Source organism: Helianthus annuus, chromosome 5 (genome assembly GCF_002127325.2).
Source record: "Helianthus annuus cultivar XRQ/B chromosome 5, HanXRQr2.0-SUNRISE, whole genome shotgun sequence".
NCBI classification, from domain to species: Eukaryota; Viridiplantae; Streptophyta; class Magnoliopsida; order Asterales; family Asteraceae; genus Helianthus; species Helianthus annuus.
The window spans coordinates 158,637,776-158,657,737 of NC_035437.2; the positions used below are offsets into that span (position 1 = coordinate 158,637,776).

Below are 19,962 nucleotides of genomic sequence, written 5' to 3' on the forward strand. Positions count from 1 at the left end.
TTTACACTTTGATGCCATTAAAGATATGACTTGAAAGAACTTGGTACATGGAATTCCTCAAATAAGTCATGCAAGTCAAATCTGTGATGCATGCTTATTAGGGAAACATAGTTGGACACCATTTCCAAATCAGGTGAAATTCAGATCCTTAAAACCTCTGAATTTAGTCTATGGAGATTTGTTTGAACTTATATCCCCACCAGCACATGTTGGGAAGAAGTACATATTTCTACTTGTAGATGATTGTACTCGCTACATGTGGGCGTATCTACTAACTTCCAAGGATCAGGCATTTGAAACTTTCAAGGAGTTCAAAGAAAGGGTGGAGACAGAAACATGGACCAAGTTAAAGATGCTAAGGACATATAGAGGATGCGAATTCACGTTGAATGAATTCAACTAGTACTATAAAGATAACGGCATAGCAAGACAACTTACAGTGCCATATTCCCCACAGCAAAATGGAGTAGTAGAGCGAAGAAATAGGACGATGTTATCCACTACTTGCAGTATGTTAAAGGCAATGAACATGCCACAAAATTTTTGGGGTGAAGCGATATGAAATGCGATATATGTACTAAACAGGGTTCCAACAAAAGCCTTGGTAAACAAGACACCATATGAAGCATTGAAAGGAATAAAGCCAAATCTAAAGCACTTAAAGGTTTTTGGCTGCACTGCATATGCTAAAGTATTACCACTTCAATAAAAGAAGTTTGATGATAGAAGCTTGCCTATGGTATATTTCAGAATAGAAGAAGGATAAAAGGTTTTTAGATTATATGATCCGACAAAGAATAAGATATGTGTCAACATGGATGTAAAGTTCATGGAAGGTCAACCATGGAACTAGAATAGCTATATAGAAGCGGTAGAATCAGGAAATACCGAATGGACAAACTTTATCATTCAAGAAAATGATGACCCACCATAGTTAGAAGAGGACACACAAAGTAGTTCTGATAGTAGCGGGCCACACTGTTGGTGCATATTTTGTGACAACAGCTTGGGCTTCGTCTTTGGATATTAAACAAGATTGGGATATGAAGTCTTAAAGTTAATTTTGAGTTTGGGAGACCAGTTCGAGTGAGAGTTTGTCTATTCTGAATTTGTATTGTGGGCCTAGCCCAGTTCGCTTGGCTGTAAGTATATAAACAATAGAACTTTTCAAAAATAGACATGGAGTTTCGCATTGAACAAAGCAATCACCAAAAGTGCGGCTGGGCCGACAAATTTCACCAAAAGAGCGGGCTCAGCTTGACCAGCACTTTTCACCGAAAGTGTAGGCTTAAGCGGTGCTTTTTACCAAAAAATGTAGGCTAAATCCTAACCATTTTAGCCAGTGGAGCTGATGTGACGGATCTTAGGAAATGTGAAGTGATTACTTTCATAAAGGCGAAACCTCAATATCTATTTTGAAAAATTCTGGTCAAAGATGACTATTTTGATATTTTTCACTAATCAATATCTCTTTTTTTGAATTCCTTTACTTTTGGTTCAAAATTAGAGATAATAAAAATTATTCAATCAGTATAATTAATCTTGAACAAATTGAGATAATAACAAACAAATTCCAACTTTCCTTCAATCTATGAATATGATGAGATTTACAGGTTCAGATCTCCATCAGCATTGAAATCATAGGTGTCAAAATCAGAAGTTCATCATGTTGGTTAGAGTATTTACAGTTGACTCTTCATCTCTATCTCTTTATTTATGCTAAAAATTATTACTTTTCTCACTCTTCCACTTACAACAACTTTCAAAAATATTAAAAGATTACAAAGGGTGACCGGTGTTTTTTCTTTAAATTTACTGATGAACGGTAACATTTCCTCTCATCCATTCATAATCACTTACAATCACTCAATATGGTGTGCGTGCAAGTGCACAGGTTTTTACAGTGAATTTACACATAAACTTTGTTTTAATATTTATAAAAATGATTATACCTTAACATTAAAACACACACAAAAGGACAAGTGTATCATGTCATATATGTAGTTAAATATTGGTAAGAACCAGATATCGATCCATGGAACACGGGCGGAGGAGAGTACTAAATCTTTGTCATTAATTTACCGGATAAAAAGATATGTGAAAGGGTGTTTAACTAAAATTATCTAAAACTATATTTAAAACATAATAGACTCCAAATATGAAAAATATATTGTTATCTTGTTTCACAAACAACCTAAACATGTTATCTACATCAGATATGTCACAAAAACACTTGATCAATTTTCCAATTGCAAAACAGTTAGTCATCCGCTAGGAGTTTTCTAACATGATGATTCTTCGAAAAGTTAACGCGATAAACACACGTTAACCACCAAAAATCATTCTTTAGCGAGCTATTGATATTCATTCGTGTGAACCTTTAAAGATAGATTAGTCATCCGCTAGGAGTTTTCTAACCTCACTTATCAAAGAAAGCAATACCGATTGTCACAATACAGCCACGAGGATAAGCATTTAAGTAGATCATATAACAAAATATTTCATCTTACAAGTCTTGAACACAAATCTACCATGTCAGCAATTTCAACCAAAACTACTAAACAAAGATCATAAACCACGTCAAGAACATGTAACAACACCATATAATTCGTTAGAACCCTTATGTGCAAGAAAGCATTCTTAATCAAAATAAGATTTATCTTTGATAAAACCAATATCCCTCTCGAGTCTCATGGTGTAAACAAGTTTACAAACAAGTGATTAGTCAAGGAATTGCTAACAATCTTCACTAACCACATATTCATTATCCAAGACAATCAAACATAATCAAGAATCCAACATCAAAGGAACATTCATTATATAATCATGAAGATTCAAACATGGAAAGATACTAGAGATTTATACAAATGAGATTACAACATAAAGATCATTCATAAAACAAGTTCATTATTATTATTACACAATACTACATAAATATAAACTAACATCAGCTCAGTACTTGAATAATGATCAGAATACACGTGTAAGAACAAGGAATCGATCCATAAAAAAGCAAGGAATTTATGGGTTGGATCGGTTACTCGATCTTGAGGCTTCAAATTGGTCTGATCAGGAGAGCTTCAGAACCCAGAAATTGCCCAGAAACTTAGAGAAAAACCCAACACCTTGATCAGTAGCTGATATGTGGTTGAAAACCGGTGATCGTAACTGTTTAATTTGATGTTTTTACACAAGTTTTAATTTTGAATAGCCTACTTTTGATTACATATGTATTTTGCAGGTTTAGCGGAGTTAAAGGAGCTTTTCGGGAGCTTTACGGGTCACCGGGATGAAAAATGAGCCCCCGGGAAGCGAAACGGGTCAACCATACTCAAGAAATGAAAAAATGGAGAACTGAGGATCTAGGCACCTTCGCCGATGCCGTGGAGGGCCGTCGGCGATGCCTCGTTAAATCTTCTGTCGCCTGAAAGTGCCGTAGACAGCGGGTTAGGCCGTCGCCGGCTTTTGATGATTACACACACCGTCGCCGACGCCTGGTTTGGCCGTCGGCGACACCGCTTCTATGTGTGGATCGCGAATTTTTGGGATTTTGGTTGATTGGATCGAATTACCTTTGACTTTCACCAACCAAACGGGAGTTACACAATTTTTCAAGTTTTGAATCATATCTTGGAGCCTCTCTCACCAACTAACATCATTCCATTCCATTCCAACAACTACAAATCCACCTACCATCAACATCCATCACCCGAATCAACCCGAATCATCATTCACTTCACCATCACCAACCATCCACAAACCCTAACCATTCATCCATATTCAAGCTTCAAGATGACCCAATTCAAGTCTCAAGCATCCGTTGATCAAGTCTCGTTCACCATGAGCGGCTAATTTCTTGGAGGTTTACACCCTGGTGTAGGTTATTGTAAGTCTAGGGTTTTGAACAATGTTTTAGTTTGATTTTGTGACAACTTGAATTGTATTTGAATTGATTGACAATTGTCTTTCATTTGAACTATATTTGTGAATTGTCGAGTGAGTTATGAAATTTGACTTTGCGAAACAAGTTTGTGCAATTATTCCTTGCCATTCAAAAGGTTTTACTTGTCCGAAGTAACGAAGTGCATTGTGGTCCGTGACATGCGTTGATAGCAATTGGCACCTAAGCTTTAATGATAGAAATCTGTTAATAACATATTCAAGTAAATCAAACTTAAAACATGTAAGAACCCTAGGATTGCAATTACCGAATCGGGTGTGAGCCTTGTTTTCTCTATCTTGTTTAAACCTTTAATTACATTTTTGCAATTGTTAATCATTAGTAGTTATCAACCCAATTACTTTAGTAATTTCAATTCACATCTTTTTAATCAAACAAAAATACACAAAAACAAGATAGCAAGCTTCATAATTTGTGACATCTTTTAAGAATTCATCCAAATCCAATCGCAAACCACATACTCTTCGTGGTTCGACCCCTTGCTACCACTAGCTATTTGTTAAGGGTAAATAGGGCTTATAAATATTATCTTTGACCGGAGCGCGACACTCCGATCAGTAGCGAATGCTGCTATTTATAGGAAATTTTCAGTTTGGCACGGTCGTGCACTTGAAAGTGCACGTCATTTATTCGAAAGGGTCAGACAAGTGGACTAGTGGACAACTTGGTTCCGGTCATCAGATTGGTACGTTCGTGCATCTGGCCGCACGGTAGTGCGGTGTCATGAGATTTGTATCAAAATGTCATCAGAATTTGTAGTCTAGATAGTGCACGGTCGTGCACTGGCTCGCATGGTCGTGCGTTCCGAGTAATCTTTGGCACAGCCATTTGCACTGGTAGTACTTCCGGGGTCGGAGATGATGCACGGTAGTGCATGTGGACCGCACGGTCATGCATGATTTGGCAGTTCACCAGAATCTTGCCATTTTCACCAGAGATGTCCTTAAATCGCCTCGTTTTCATAAGATTTGTCTATTGCACATTGTTTAAGACCTGAAAATACAGAAGTACCAGATTTGGTACCTAAACATCGCAGTTTCGGTCAAAAACGCTTAAAACGGAAGTAAATTGTGGGATAAAAACATGTATAATTTAACGTATATCACTATATAATATAAGGACATACTCACGTCATTACAGAGGATCAAATGTGAATGCTCTTAAACTTCATCTATACAAAAACCCATCTTAAATACACAATTCACATGTAAATCAGTATATCTAGGCTAGTAGTTTCACAAAAATATTATCTCTAAGGGGATAGTGTGGTGGTAAAGTGATCTAGCTTAGACGCTGAGGTAGCACGCACTACCCTTTATTTTTGTTGGCAATGTGTAATACTATCGTAAAAAATATTCTTCGGGTATGCTTGGTATGAAGCTTTTAGGAGCTTCTAGTTTTAAACTTTTAAGAAAAAGCTCGTACTCAATAAAAAGTCTTGTTTGGCTGAAGGAGCTTGAAACTTTTAGGTTAGGAGCTTGAAGATTTGGGTTGAACGCTCCTACTAGTAGCGTTTAGAAGGAGCTACAAGCTTTTAGGGAAAAAATTAATATTTTAACCTCTAAAGATAATAAAATTTTTCATGCATCAACTTTTTAAATTTTTTTCTAAAGATAATGAAAAATAAAATTCTTAGCTATCTTCAATTTAGTATTTTTAATATATTATCTGTAATCTTTTATTATTAATTCTAAAATATCTTCTAAAATAACCATCTTAAATGGTTAATATTGATATTTTTTTATTTAAAAACTATAAAAAAAATGTATATCTCTTGACTTGTGTTTTTTTATTGTTCGTAGCTATTTAAGACCAAAATAATAATATACTTTTTTTTAACGTTAGTAGTTATGTAAAACCAAAATAATAATAACAAACAAATCGGAAGAAACATATATTGATATGTTTAGTATTATGTTTTTTAGTTATTTCCATTTTGATCATTTTATACATTTTATTAAAAGCTACAACTACTTTGCCAAACACCTAAATATATCTAAAAAACTACAACTACCAACTACCAGCTACCAGCTTTCAGCCACAAACTACTTTTGCCAAACATACCCTTCGTTTTACGACTTAAACTTATGGCCAGAGATCAGAGAGGTCAGAGGTGGATTAAAGTGAACGCGTGTGATGCAAAGAAGATAAGAAGATTTGTCTGATTGGTTTTTTACTATCATATTTAGGTTTAAGATGGGTTTGGGCTATATCAATTGAGCCCCACATAAAACCTTTTCTTTAATTATTTCTCTTTTTTTTTTACACCGAATGCAAGTTAGAAAGAGTAAAAGTTGACTTAAAAATTGAAGTGATAAACACAAAATGAAGGATGCATTGCATTTCTCATTGCATTTGCTTAAAGTTGTAATCATTTTTACTTCATTGTTTTATTAATTTAGTAAATCAGATATATATAAATTGATTGTTACCCTCCATTTTTTTTTTTTTGTTTCGCCACTACTAATTAGGTTTAGATAATATTAGTCCTATATGGTTGGCCCCTCTTCTAATCCAAAAACCCGTATTAGAATACCCCTCGGCCCATAAAAAAATATTACGTTGCGCTTGAATTTTTTTTCAAGATCCGCTAAATAGTTGAGGGTTCCACTTCAAATCAAGCAAAGGGTTTTAGCAATTTGAAAAAAAAATCACAAAAATATTGAAGCAACCTTGAATTGACCAACTAAAATCTAAACCAGCAATCAACCCAAAAGCCCACCCAGCCTATATTAAATCCCATTAATAAATCCGTCTAGGGTCCAAAATAACCCAATATGCTATAATAATTACCCAAAAGTAAATAATTGTGTTTGTTTTGCCATGTCTACAGTCATGATATTTAATGTACTAATATTTAAGAGAAATGGTATTCTTATATATAATATTCATCTCAAAGTGACAGGATAATGAGAAAACTAACTAAAAAAACCTAAAAAACATACAATTTTTATTTTTTATAAAAAATCGCTATTTATTATATATAAAGAAATTTAAAAAAAAAGACCTTGTAGTGCACATGTGCATTATATGTGTACTATATATATGTGCATTACATGCTTAAAATTTGCTTTTTAGTTAGTTTAGCTTTTTTGGAGGATTAGGATTAGGTTTTTGGGTGTGTGTGTGTGGGGGGGTGGTTTAGGTTTTTGGTGGGAGGGTGAATTTAGGATTTTGAGGGTGGGGATGGGTTTAGGTTTTGGGGGGGTGTCGGTGGGGTGGGTTAAGTGGTTTAGGCTTTCCGTATTAGTGCACATGTGCAATACAATGTTTTTTGAATTTTTTTTATATATAAAAACCTGCGAAAAAAAAATAATAAAATTGTAAAAAAAAAATGGTATGTTTTTTAGGCTTTAGATGGAGTAATATATGTATAAACTATTAATATGTACACATATAGTATAGGTATGAATGAGAGAATATTTTGAAGATACATAATGTATGTCTGTATATGTACATATCTATTTATGTATGATAAAAGAACGATAGAGAGGAGCTGAGAGAGATATGTCCTCCTTTCTTGGTTGTGAAATATGAAAGTGATGCGATTTCATTATGTTTACCAACATGCGATTTCATCATCTTCACCATGCGCTTTTTTTTATAATGTGCGATTTCTAATCGCATAAGTAATGTATGTTAAGGCCAATTGTACGATACATTTTTCTATATATATAGATTGGCCCTATTTCGATTTGGGCCCAGAACGGTAGTCCACCAAATACTACTCTAGCGGCCATGCTCCATCCTAGAGGATAGAAAAACTGCTTTCAGGCGCACCTTGAAACAAAATTTGTGTGATAAAAGATTATTATTTTAAACACTCTATAAAGAAGATGGAACTTGTTTTACTCTATAAAGAAGATGGAACTTGTTTTTCAAGTCCTAATAACAATTACTAATTTTTATAGTTAGCAGCGGAGCTAGAATTCTAAAAGCAATAACTTTGCCACAATAATTAAGATGGCAAGGATGTCTTGCTGACTTTATTGAGATTTCTAGAAGCATAAACGTTGTAAATAGTATCTGAGATGGAACTTTCATTATATTATAAATATAAATACATATGCTCCATACTCAACATAAGCAAACACATACAAGGGGACATAGCAAGAACATCGATAAAATGTCTTTCAACCTACAAGTTTTTCTCTTTTATTCTCTTCCTATAATTTTTGCCTTACTTGTTTCGAAATTATATCTTTCTTCCAAAAAATCCCATAAAAACCTACCTCCATCTCCACCAAGGTTACCATTAATAGGAAACCTTCACCAATTAGGCGTGGGCATGCACCGTGTCCTTCAATCCATGGCTAAGACTTATGGTCCACTCGTATTGGTTCACTTTGGTACTGTGCCGATAATTGTAGCCTCTTCGGTTGATGCAGCTAGAGAGATTATGAAAACCCATGATATAACATTTGCAAATAGGCCATATTTAAAGACCATGAATAAAGTTACTTTTGATGGCACAGATATAGCCTTCTCCAAATATGGAGAGCAGTGGAGGCAACTCAAAAGTATTTCTGTACTCCATCTTTTAAGCAACAAAAGGGTTCAATCGTACCGAAAAGTGAGGGAGGAGGAGTTGGCGAGTATGATAAAAAAGATTCAAGGAACCAATGAATCCGTTTTTAATTTGAGTGAGTTAGTTGCTACCCTTACACATAATGTGATTTCTAGGGCAGCTTTGGGAAAGATATATGAAGGGATGGAGCTTAAGCATTTGCTAGACCGGACTTTGGATTTGTTGGGACGTTTTTGTTTTGCGAACTTTTTTCCTTCGTTAGCATGGATGGATAGACTTACCGGATTAGAAGGAGAAATTGAAAAACTTGCTAAAGATACTGATGAGTTTTATGACGTTGTAATTGACGAACATGTAAACAAGAAAGAGGGTGATGCTGAAGGCCAAGATCTTGTTGATATTTTATTAGAAATTCAAAAAGATAACTCGACAGGGTTTCATCTCGAGAAAAAGATGATTAAAGGTGTCATCTTGGTAATACGTCTCTCCTTTCTTATTCTTATTCAAGTATCTCTCCTAAACTAGATGTTTATGCATGAAATTTTACATATGCATATCTTATATTCATAAATATATAGGGAGCCACTAGAATGAGAACCACCTCGAGTTGTAAGAACCGCGAGAACTACACCCCACGGAGCGCCGTTCGCCATGATTTTTTTTTTACAAGTAGATGTGTATATTATAAACACAGCCGTAAAAAATCATGGCGAACGGCGCTCCGTGGGGTGTAGTTTTTTACACCACAAGTTTGGTGAAAAAAAAAAGAAAAAAGAAAAAAAAAATTAAAAAACACCAAACTTGTGGTGTAAAAAACTACACCCCACGGAGCGCCGTTCGCCATGATTTTTTACGGCTGTGTTTATAATACACACATCTACTTGTAAAAAAAAAAAATCATGGCGAACGGCGCTCCGTGGGGTGTAGTTCTCGTGGTTCTTACAACTCGGGGTGGTTCTCATTCTAGCAGCCCCCTAAATATATATACACACACATATTATAGATCTAGTAGGTGTGTTCGCGTGATGTGATGGGAACAAAAACACTAGTAATCACGTAACATGTTAATTTTTCTTAAATAAAAGATTTTCAGCATTCCCATACTCAAATTAAAAAAACCAGTGCGGTCGATTAAGTTCATTATGTCGGAGAATTGGATCAGTATTAATTCGGTTTATTATGATATAAATATATGGTATCGACACTGGATGTGGATTATCGATACCGATGTTGATATCCGATTCAAATAAAAATATTTAAAATAAAGAAGCACAAATATTTTAAGTAGATAACTAGGACATGCTCCAAAATCATTACGATGGTTTATCAACATGCATCACAATATTTCATCAAAATGCACAATTGTTGTAATGCATTTTGATGCGAATGTTTACCATTTGAATCCAAAAGGTCGGTGCATTTTAGATTACTTTATCTTCATTAGAAAACATCATATGTGTTCAAACACTTTACCTTATTATGAAACCGATATGGAAACGTAACATTTTAGATTTCCTTGTACTCTCCTGCAAAAATGTATTTAGATTTATCCGCCATATATAAGTATTATGTGTACTTGCTATACATGTGTGAAGCACCATAATGTTGATAACTAGGTAAACGAAACTACACCCTGAAAACAAAAGTGAATGTTGGGTTTTACTTATAAGTATGTCGATGTCACGTAGCTCTACATATATAAAATATTATATATATACTAGGTTATAACCCCGTATATTACACGGGTTGAATAAATAAATTTTATATACTAAATAATAAAACAATATATCTTTAAGAACCTTATTTATTGTACAAATTGAATAAATATAATTTATATATTAAATAATAAAAAGTTATATCTATAAGAATAATATTGTACAGGTTGAATAAATGTAATTTTATATACAAAATAAAAAAGTTATATCTTTAAAACCACGTGTATTACACGAGTTAAATAAATGTAATATTGTTTACCAAATAATAAAATAATACATCTTTAAAAAACCTCATTTATTACACGGGTTGAATAAATGTACTTTTATATACCTAATAATAATAAAAAATACATCTTTAAAAATATGCGTATTACACGGTTTGAATAAATTTAATTTTCTGTACTAAATAATAAAAAATATATATCCTTAAAAAATCTCGTGTATTGTACGAATTGAATAAATCTAATTTCATACATCAAATAATAAAATTACGATTTTGGCCCCTTGATTTTATCACTTTTACCCTTTTAGCCCAAAAAAGAATTTTTTAACATTTAAGACCCCAACGTCTTTTTTCTAACCTTTTTGGCCCCTAACGTCCTTTTTAACCCTTTTGGCCCCTAACATTTAATGGATGAGGTTAGTGATAGGGGCCAAAAGGGTTACAAAAGAAGACGTTGGGGGCTCAGATGTTAAAAAATTGTTTTTTGGGCTAAAAGGGTAAAAGTGATATAACTACAGAGGCCAAAATCGTAATTTTCTCTAAAGAATTTTTTAACATCTAAGCCCCCAAAGTCTACCTTTTTGGCCCCTAACGTCTTTTTTTTTATAACCCTTTTGGCCCCTAACATTTAATGGATGAGGTTAGTGTTATGGGCCAAAAGGGTTAGAAAAGAAGATGTTGGAGACTCAGATGTTAAAAATTCTTAGGCTAAAAGGGTAAAAGTGATATATAACTTTAAAATAATAATTATCTATAAGAGATAATTTGTATAAGTAAATATTAAATGATTACTAATAATTAAATAAATATTATGTTTTCTAATACCATGAAAACATAATATTTATTATTTATATCCGCATATAATTTGTGTGTTTAGGGTTTTGGAGTGGAAAGATAAAAACAACGAATGATGGCTAAATTTTAGTGATTGAATTAAATTTAAATCCGGGTCATAAAAGAATCTGGAGCACCACGTGTACAACCCAAGGGATATTAATTAAGGTTAATGGGTTTAGTGGGAAAACTCATCCAAGAACTCCTAAGCAATCGACACGTGTCATTATTTAGTTTACTTTATTATATATAGATATACACATGTATTTTTTTAACCGTCTCCTATATACATATGTAATTTTGATTCATGAATCCTAGGACTTGTTTAATGCTGGCACCGATACCACATTCACTAGCCTCGACTGGGCGATTGCCGAGCTACTACGAAACCCACGTACAATGAAAAAATTGCAACAAGAGGCACACACAGTGGGACAAGGAAGAGAAATGATCACCGAAGACGACTTAGGCAATATGCCCTATCTAAAGGCCGTCCTCAAAGAAACCTTACGATTACACGTTCCAGCTCCATTGCTTGTTCCCCGTGAATCAACAAAAGACGTTAAACTACTCGGCTACGACATCCCATCAGGTTCGCAAGTGATGATTAACGCATGGGCGATAGCAAGAGATCCTTTAATATGGGAAGAATCTGAAGAGTTCAAACCAGAGAGGTTCTTGAACAATAAAATGGATTATAAAGGTTTCGATTTCGAGTATACACCATTTGGTGCTGGAAGACGAGGGTGTCCTGCTATTAATTTTGCAATGATTATTAACGAAATTGTGTTGGCAAATTTGGTGTATAAGTTTGAATTTTCATTGCCGGGGAACGAGCCTGTAGACATGACTGAGACTGATGGTTTAACCGTTCATAGGAAGTTTCCTATACTTGTCAAAGCAACTCCTAGGGAGTAACTTGTTGGAGCAACTCCTTGTGTGTGTAATAAATTATGTTATAAATAAAATATGAGAGTGAGCTGAAACAAATAAATTATGAACTGCTGTAATTTGTTTATATATCAACAGTAATTTTTACATGAACGTTGGGGTTTGTGATCCACTCGATTCAATTTATGGGTGACTCCTTGCTACTATTTGAGATCAACATAAATGTTATTAGATAAAAAAAATTCTGTAAATGCTATTAGTTTTAAATGCATAATAAATTGTGTAACGTAGCATCCATCATACAATCGTCATTACATCACAGAGAATACTGTTAGTTTTAAGGGCTACGTGATCACTCGTAGATCATACAAAACGTTGGGTTTTTGAAGTGATAGTGATCTTTTGGAAATCACCAATGGGTATCCGACATGGTCGATGGTGTACCTAATATTGCAGTTTTGTAAACATTGGTCGACGAATCTCTCACGCTCATGACTCCATACTTTCAGTAGGTAAACCCACGTATTACCATACCCACTACTCCGTAACTCTTCACTAACAAAAACAAACTACCCATAACTTAATAAAACCACTAAAAACATATGACTAAAATAAAACATGCAGACCTATTCTATTATTTGACCCGACTTGACCCATACCAATGATCCGACTTGACCCAAACCATCAAGATTAGCCAACATTTGGATAAGATTTCAAACAAGCTCTTCAGTTTTTTTACATTGTTGGGAAGGGTAATTTTGTAACGGATTTCCAGCCAACATCGGTAGTGTTTATTTTAAGACCTTTTCGTTTTCATGTTCTTCATTCTCAACCTGCATGGAAATTTAATATATAGGTGGCCTTGGTACTAAAAGTTTCCAAGTGTGGTGTTAATCCTTCATATGATGTAGTGGGAACTTCTACACTTGTGCACGTCTATGTGAAATACGAATTTCACATGTATAAACATGGAATCAGTTAGAGTTAAAATTGCCCATACGTATCGAAATACAGCCCGATTACACATCCTTAAGAAGAAGTGGTTGATTAATGTTATAATGTAGGTGGATATTTGTTTGGTTAAAGATGGTCATATTTTACTGTAACGACTATATATGCAGGTCTCCTTTATTAAAAGATTGGTCATATTTGGTTGTAAAGCTTTTATATTTTAGATTATGCTATACTAGTCTAAGTACCCGTGTGTTACACGGGTGGGTTCAAACCATAATATATTATTTAACAGTGTTGACATAAATCTTTAAAGAAAAAAACGTTCCCGTACTAACGTAAATAATAAAAAGGAAAAAAGCTCATAAAAAATACAAACATACATCAGGTTTTTTTACAACTTAATCTTGCTGAGTATATTCGGTCACTGAAATAGTTTTACAATCATCAAGGGTGACATCTAAACTTTCAAATTATGAACAGGCTCTTATATTTTTCATGAACTTCCAAATATGCTTAGATATTCTTTGCATGAGAACGAGCAGCTAAAATTTATAGAATATATTGCAAGTGAGATCGTTTAGAAAAATAAATAATAAGTAATAAATACTAAATAATAGTAAAGAGTGCAAGTCAGACCTGCATGAACCAGTTGCCACCAGTTGTCCATACTCATCATTAAAATTTGTTAAAATTTGTTGAATAATGTGTCATTTTCATACAAATCACACAGCTCAAAGCAGCACAAAGAATAACGATTGATCCGTAAAGTTTATTTTTTTATATATTTCTTTACAAAATGTTAAGTATTACCGTGGGCCTCAAATGTTCATACTTATGGAAAGTTGAAATTAGGCCATCCTCCATATTTATATCCCACGTCTAACAAACCCATATAGTTTTGTTAGAAGACAACTTTAGAAACTCACATAGTTTTGTTAGAAGACAACTTTAGAAACATCACCTATGGTACCAATGCCATCCAAGGTAATTTTCATCCAATCAACCACATTCATGCCTTTTTTCACGTAGAAATGAGAAAATATGAATAGGATCGCAAGACTCGACTCGCTAATATGCTCGTTGCTACGCAACTGTCAATAGGCATTTCAGCAAGTTGGGTAAGGGGTCAACATGGATTCAGTGGATCAAAACAATTACAAGTATCTTTTAAAAAAAAATCCTTTATAAGTCTTTAGTCTCAAATATTGTTTTGAAAATAAAATATAATCCATTTTTCTAAACATGATGATTTATAACGTTGGTGTATTTTAAAATCACACTTCAGGATGAACCATTTGACATGTTTCATTTTTAACTTACCTTTTGTATTACACCCATCTAACCGACTAACACATTCAAGATAAGTATTAGTCCAAATCAACCCATTCATAAGTGTATGGCCCGAAGTTGTAATATCTAAGTTTTACGTACCATCAAGTTAAACCTAACTATAAAAAATGTTAAGCTTTTAGTCTCTTTGTAAAAGAACAAAAAAATAACGCTAAGCCACCTGCTCATCAGCAATGATTCCTCCAAAGCACCGAAAGCTTTTAGTCTCTTTGTAAACCATCCACGAGAAAGCAATTCACTGCCAAACATAATCATACAAATTAAAATCCTGAATCCTCAAGACCAAAAAGATCACACAAAAAACCATTTTCAAATTATTACATTCAAAATATTGAAAGTTGTGCACATATCTGAACCTGGTGTCTCAAAAGTTGAACCTCCTTACATCCAATGAACCTTTAGGCACATAAGTCTTTGAATTCAGTTGAGAAAGATCCTGCCGTTAAACAACATCCAAATTCATTAAATTGAGTACATTAGCTCTCTAGCAACATGAAACTTGCAACGTATAATACTTATTAATAGATTCACGTGCAATGTAGTTTGATAAATAAACAATATGTTCTTCATTTGCCTTAACTCTTGCATTAATATACCCCATGGGAATGGGAAGTGAAGAAAAAAAAGAAATTAGATAAGGATACCTTAATATCTCTCCGGTGTGTTTAGGATCTGTTATCTAATAAAAAAATACTATTCAATACACCAGACATTCAACCCATGACGACACCTGAAAATTAAATTGAATCTCTGTACGTGGCACCTTCATAAGCTCAAAAGAAAAACTGCAATATAGTAAAATTCCAAATTTCCTTCAATCTATGAATATGATGGGATAATAACAAACAAATTCCAAATTTCCTTCAATCTATGAATATGATGAGATTTACAGGTTCAGATCTGCATAGCATTGATATCATAGGTGTCAAAATCAGAAGTTCATTATGTTGATTAGAGTATTTACAGTTGACTTTTCATCTCCATCTCTTTATTTATGCTAAAAATTATTACATTTTCTCTCTTCTTTTTAATTAAATAATACTTTTATACTCTTATTATTAATTTTTCTCACTTTTCCACCTACAACAACTTTCAAAAAATATTAAAAAATTATAAAGGGTGAACGGTGTTTTTTCTCTAAGTTTATTGATGAACGGTAACATTTTCCATCATCCATTCACAACCACTTACAATCAATTTATATAATATACGGACATACTCACATAATTACAGACGATCAATTGCGAATGCTCTTAAATTTCGTCTATACAAAAACCAACTTAAATACACAATTCACATGTAAATCAGTATATCTAGGCTTGTAGTTTCACAAAAATATTATCTCTAAGTGGATAGTGTGGTGGTAAAGTGATCTAGCTTAGACGCTGAGGTAGCACACACTACCCTTCATTTTTGTTGGTAAAGTGTAATACTATCGTAAAAAATATTCTTCGGGTATGTTTGGCATGAAGCTTTTAAGAGCTTCTATCTTTAAGCTTTTAAGAAAAACTCATACTCAATAAAAAAGCCTTGTTTGGTTAAATGAGCTTGAAACTTTTAGGTTAGAAGTTTGAAGCTTTTGGTTGAACTCTCCTACTAGTAGCGTTTAGAAGGAGCTACAAACTTTTAAGGAAAAATGACTATTTCAACCTATAAAGATAATGAACCTTTTAAATGTTTTTCAGAAAATCAAATTCTTAATTATCTTTAATTATTATTTTTAGTATATTATTTGTAGTCCCTTATTATTAATTCTAAAATATTTTCCAAGATAGCCATCTTAAATGGTTAATATTGATATTTTTTTATTTAAAAACTGTAAAAAATGTATATCTCTTGACTTGTGTTTTTTTTATCATTAGTAGCTATTTACGACCAAAATAATAATATATTTTTTATCGTTAGTAGTTATGTAAAACCAAAGTAATAATCATAATAAACAAACCGAAAGAAACATATATTGACACGTTTAGTATTATGTTTTTTTAGTTATCTCTATTTTGGTCATTTTATACAAATAATTAAAAGTTCCAGCTACTCTGCCAAACATCTAAATATATCTAAAAAGCTACAGCTACCAATTTACAACCGCCAACTACTTTTGCCAAACATACCCTTCGTTTTACGACTTAGACTTATGACTAAAGACCGGAGAGGTCAAAGGTGGATTAAAGTGAACGCGCGTATGATGCAAAGAAGATAAAAAGATTTATTGTCGAAATGCGGTTGGAGATTAAAGGCTGAAGAAGACAAATGTGGACGAGTGTTATATCTTCTCTGCACTTGACAAGGGTTTGCTAGGATTTTTTTCCAGCTAGAGCCTCTTTGGGTGGGGTATGGTGTGGGATAGCCAAAACCTTGTCGAAAAAAAAGATAGACGGAATCCTTTTAAGAAACTTCTTCAAAGGGTCAGTGGGAAAGGGTGATGACATAGCTTTTTGGTTAGATCCTTGGGTTATAAACGAACCGCTTAAAGACAAATTTCCGAATCTATATTTTTGTTGGAGTCGGAGAAAAGAAGGAAAGTCATCGATCGGATTAGTTGCGTCGCGGGTGTTTCGACGGGAAGATGGAAGTGGAAAAGGCAGGCGATGTCGGCTCAAGAGCTCGCAGAATTGGATCAGTTATGTGCAATCATGTGTTCAGTTTCGTTAAGTGACTCGCGTGATAGTTGGAAATGGAATGGTGCAGCTGATGACGAGTTTAGTGTGGGCGCGGTTAAGAGGCTCTTGAATAAGGGCAGGGGCAATAGTGAAAATTTTGTGGTCAAATGGTGCAAGTGGCTTCCGATTAAGTGTAACGTTTTCATATGGCGCGCCTAGATGGATAGGATTCCTACTGCTGCGGTATTGGTTAAAAGAAACATTAATATCGCTAACACTAACTGCCCTTTGTGCGAGTTTGGTGATAAGACAATGGAGCATGTTTTTACCTCGTGTTACGTTGCTTCGGTGGTATGGTTAAAAATCAGCAGGTGGTGTAAGGTTCCGAACATTTACGCGTTCTCCTTTCGGGATTTGCTGGATTTTCACAGCAGATGTGGGCTAGGAGAAAAGGCTGCTGAAGCTTTGAAAGGAATCATTCGGATAGCCTGATAGCATGCTAGAGTTTGTGGAGAGCGAGAAACAGGTTAAAATTCAATGGCAAAGCAGGTTAGAATAGACGACATTGTGAACGAAGTTAATTCGGTAGGGTTCCTGTGGTTTAAAAGTAGGTCGAAATGGAAGAACATAGATTGGGATAGTTGGTGTAAATTTGTATTTATCTAGTCGCTCTTTGTGGCCGCCCCGTTTGGGTTTGGCTGTGTTTTAATGATGTCTACATTTCAAAAAAAAATTGATTGTGACCCTCCGTTTTTTTGTCAACCCATATTAGGATACCCGTTAGGTTTAGATAATATTAGTTGTCACGACCCCCGACCACACCCTGGACGGGAACCGCGAGCAGTCAAGTAGTACCGGCCGGTGGTTATTTTGAAAATATTGCAGCGGAAAACTTCATCAGGACCGTGAGTTGGGAAAATATCAGAGTTTAGAAAACACCGGATTTTATTTATTAAATAGATGGGATAAAACCTATGTTTTACAAAGGTAGCTTTAATAAGGGATAAACCCGAATATATGAAACCATGTTTTCTTAATTTAATTCAGTTGATAAAATAAGCCACTTCTTTAAGCCTTTTGGTGCTATATCATCATTCTTATTCCAATCTACTGTCATTTACCTGAAACGCGTTTAAAAAGGTTTGGTCAGCAGGAAATACTGGTGAGTTCATTCATTTTACATCATTACGAGTTTTTACATTTGCTCTTTCAAGATTGGCAAAGACTTAATCACTGCAATTATAAATTTGTTATAGTTTATAGCATTAAGGGTTTTTATATTTGCCCCAATCATATAATTAGCTGGTTCAGCTGTCACTCGACTGAATCTATGACTGTGGACATATCACTAATTAGGCTCGCCCACCTAAAGTGATAAATCGTTAGTAGTAATGTGCACAAAACCCCCACATACTGCCAGTAATTTAAAGATTAGCAAAGACTTAATCACTGCAAAATATAACTGGAAAACATTTAGGGTTTTGTAAAGTACTTTGATAAAAAGAGAATGATTCACCTTGTTAGCATATAGTCTTTGATTAAACAAGCCTCCTGATTCTATGCCTTCTGATAACTAAGCATTTACTTTATAGTTCTGAATCTTCTGATGATTAGTTATCTTATTTGATTATAAGTATATGGTGTAGAGTTTCGGGTGGTTAAACATTTAGTTTAACAGAGTGGAATACGTATTAGTGTTATACCAAATCAAACCTAACGATTGTCACGAGATCAGAACCTTAATGACATTCACAAAGTATAGTCTTGTTTAGACAGCACTTTGGCATTCGTTCAACGAAATTCACAAAGTACAGCACTTTGGCATTCGTTTAACGAAATTCACAAAGTACAACACTTTGGCATTCGTTAGTTGGTTCCCGAATCGATCGTACAGAATATCGCATCGGTGATTATTGGTTAGAACACCAACGTATAAAGAGAAGAAGAAAAGAAATGAGCAAGGAAGAATGAAATCCTGGGCTCCTATTTATAGGTAAGGCAGATTCATTTCTTAGCTAGGAAGTTTCCTTAATTATTAAGTTTCCTTTTATTTATTTAGTTTTTTCTTAACTATTAAGTTTACTTAACCAATTAACTAAATAACTTACTTAGCTTAGTTAATCTTGCTTAGATTAATTAATCTTGATTAGCGTAATTAATCTTGCTTAGCTTAATTAATCTTGATTAGCTTAATTAATCTTGCTTAGCTTAATTAATCTTACTTAACTGATTAATTAATCTTCACGGCTTAATCAAGTAATTTACTTAGCCGATTAATTTAAATAACGTAACTAGCTGATTAATTAACTTACTTAGCTTACTTAACTGCTAAGTTTCCTTTCCTGTTAAGTTTCCGTACCTATTAAGTTTTCTTAACCGCTAAATTATCTTAATAGCTAAGTTGATATAGTAGTTTAACAGCTTCCTGATTATGAGTTCTAATTTCTAGACACAATGGAACTCGTATTAGTGTATTATCTCAATTCAACTTTAACGATAATCACGAGATCGAAACCCTCACAATGAATGACAAAGTATAGCAAGATATTGGCAGCACTTAAACATCCATTGGATCGGTTTTAATCAATCGGATAAAGTATCGTACCAGTGATTAGAGTTATTACCCTAATACAAGCAGAGTTTCGGGATTTAGAAGGTATAATCTTGAGCTGCTATTTGCTATAATAAAAGCTGAAGGAAAGAAAAGAATTGAGCAGTTTGAAACGTAGCAGTGATCGAGTTAATACCGTGGATTCGTAGCAGCGTCTTGACACCGAAAAACTTGTTTTTCAGCAGAATATGGACGTTTTGAGACTGAGATTTCGAACACAGAAGCAAGTCCCATGCACAGGCTACTTATAGCAACATTTTAGGTTTTACGCGGCCCGCGTAAACCTTAATAA

General features: G+C 34.0%; 1 protein-coding gene across 1 annotated transcript; it reads left to right on the plus strand.

The window, feature by feature from the left end:
* Positions 1–8,087: 8,087 nt before the first annotated feature.
* On the plus strand, positions 8,088–12,251 carry LOC110941628 (cytochrome P450 71A2). Its single transcript, XM_022183292.2, has 2 exons — positions 8,088–8,963; positions 11,580–12,251. Exons 1-2 carry the CDS (start codon positions 8,088–8,090, stop codon positions 12,177–12,179), a joined length of 1,476 nt encoding a protein of 491 aa, XP_022038984.1. The 3' UTR covers positions 12,180–12,251.
* Positions 12,252–19,962: the final 7,711 nt, after the last annotated feature.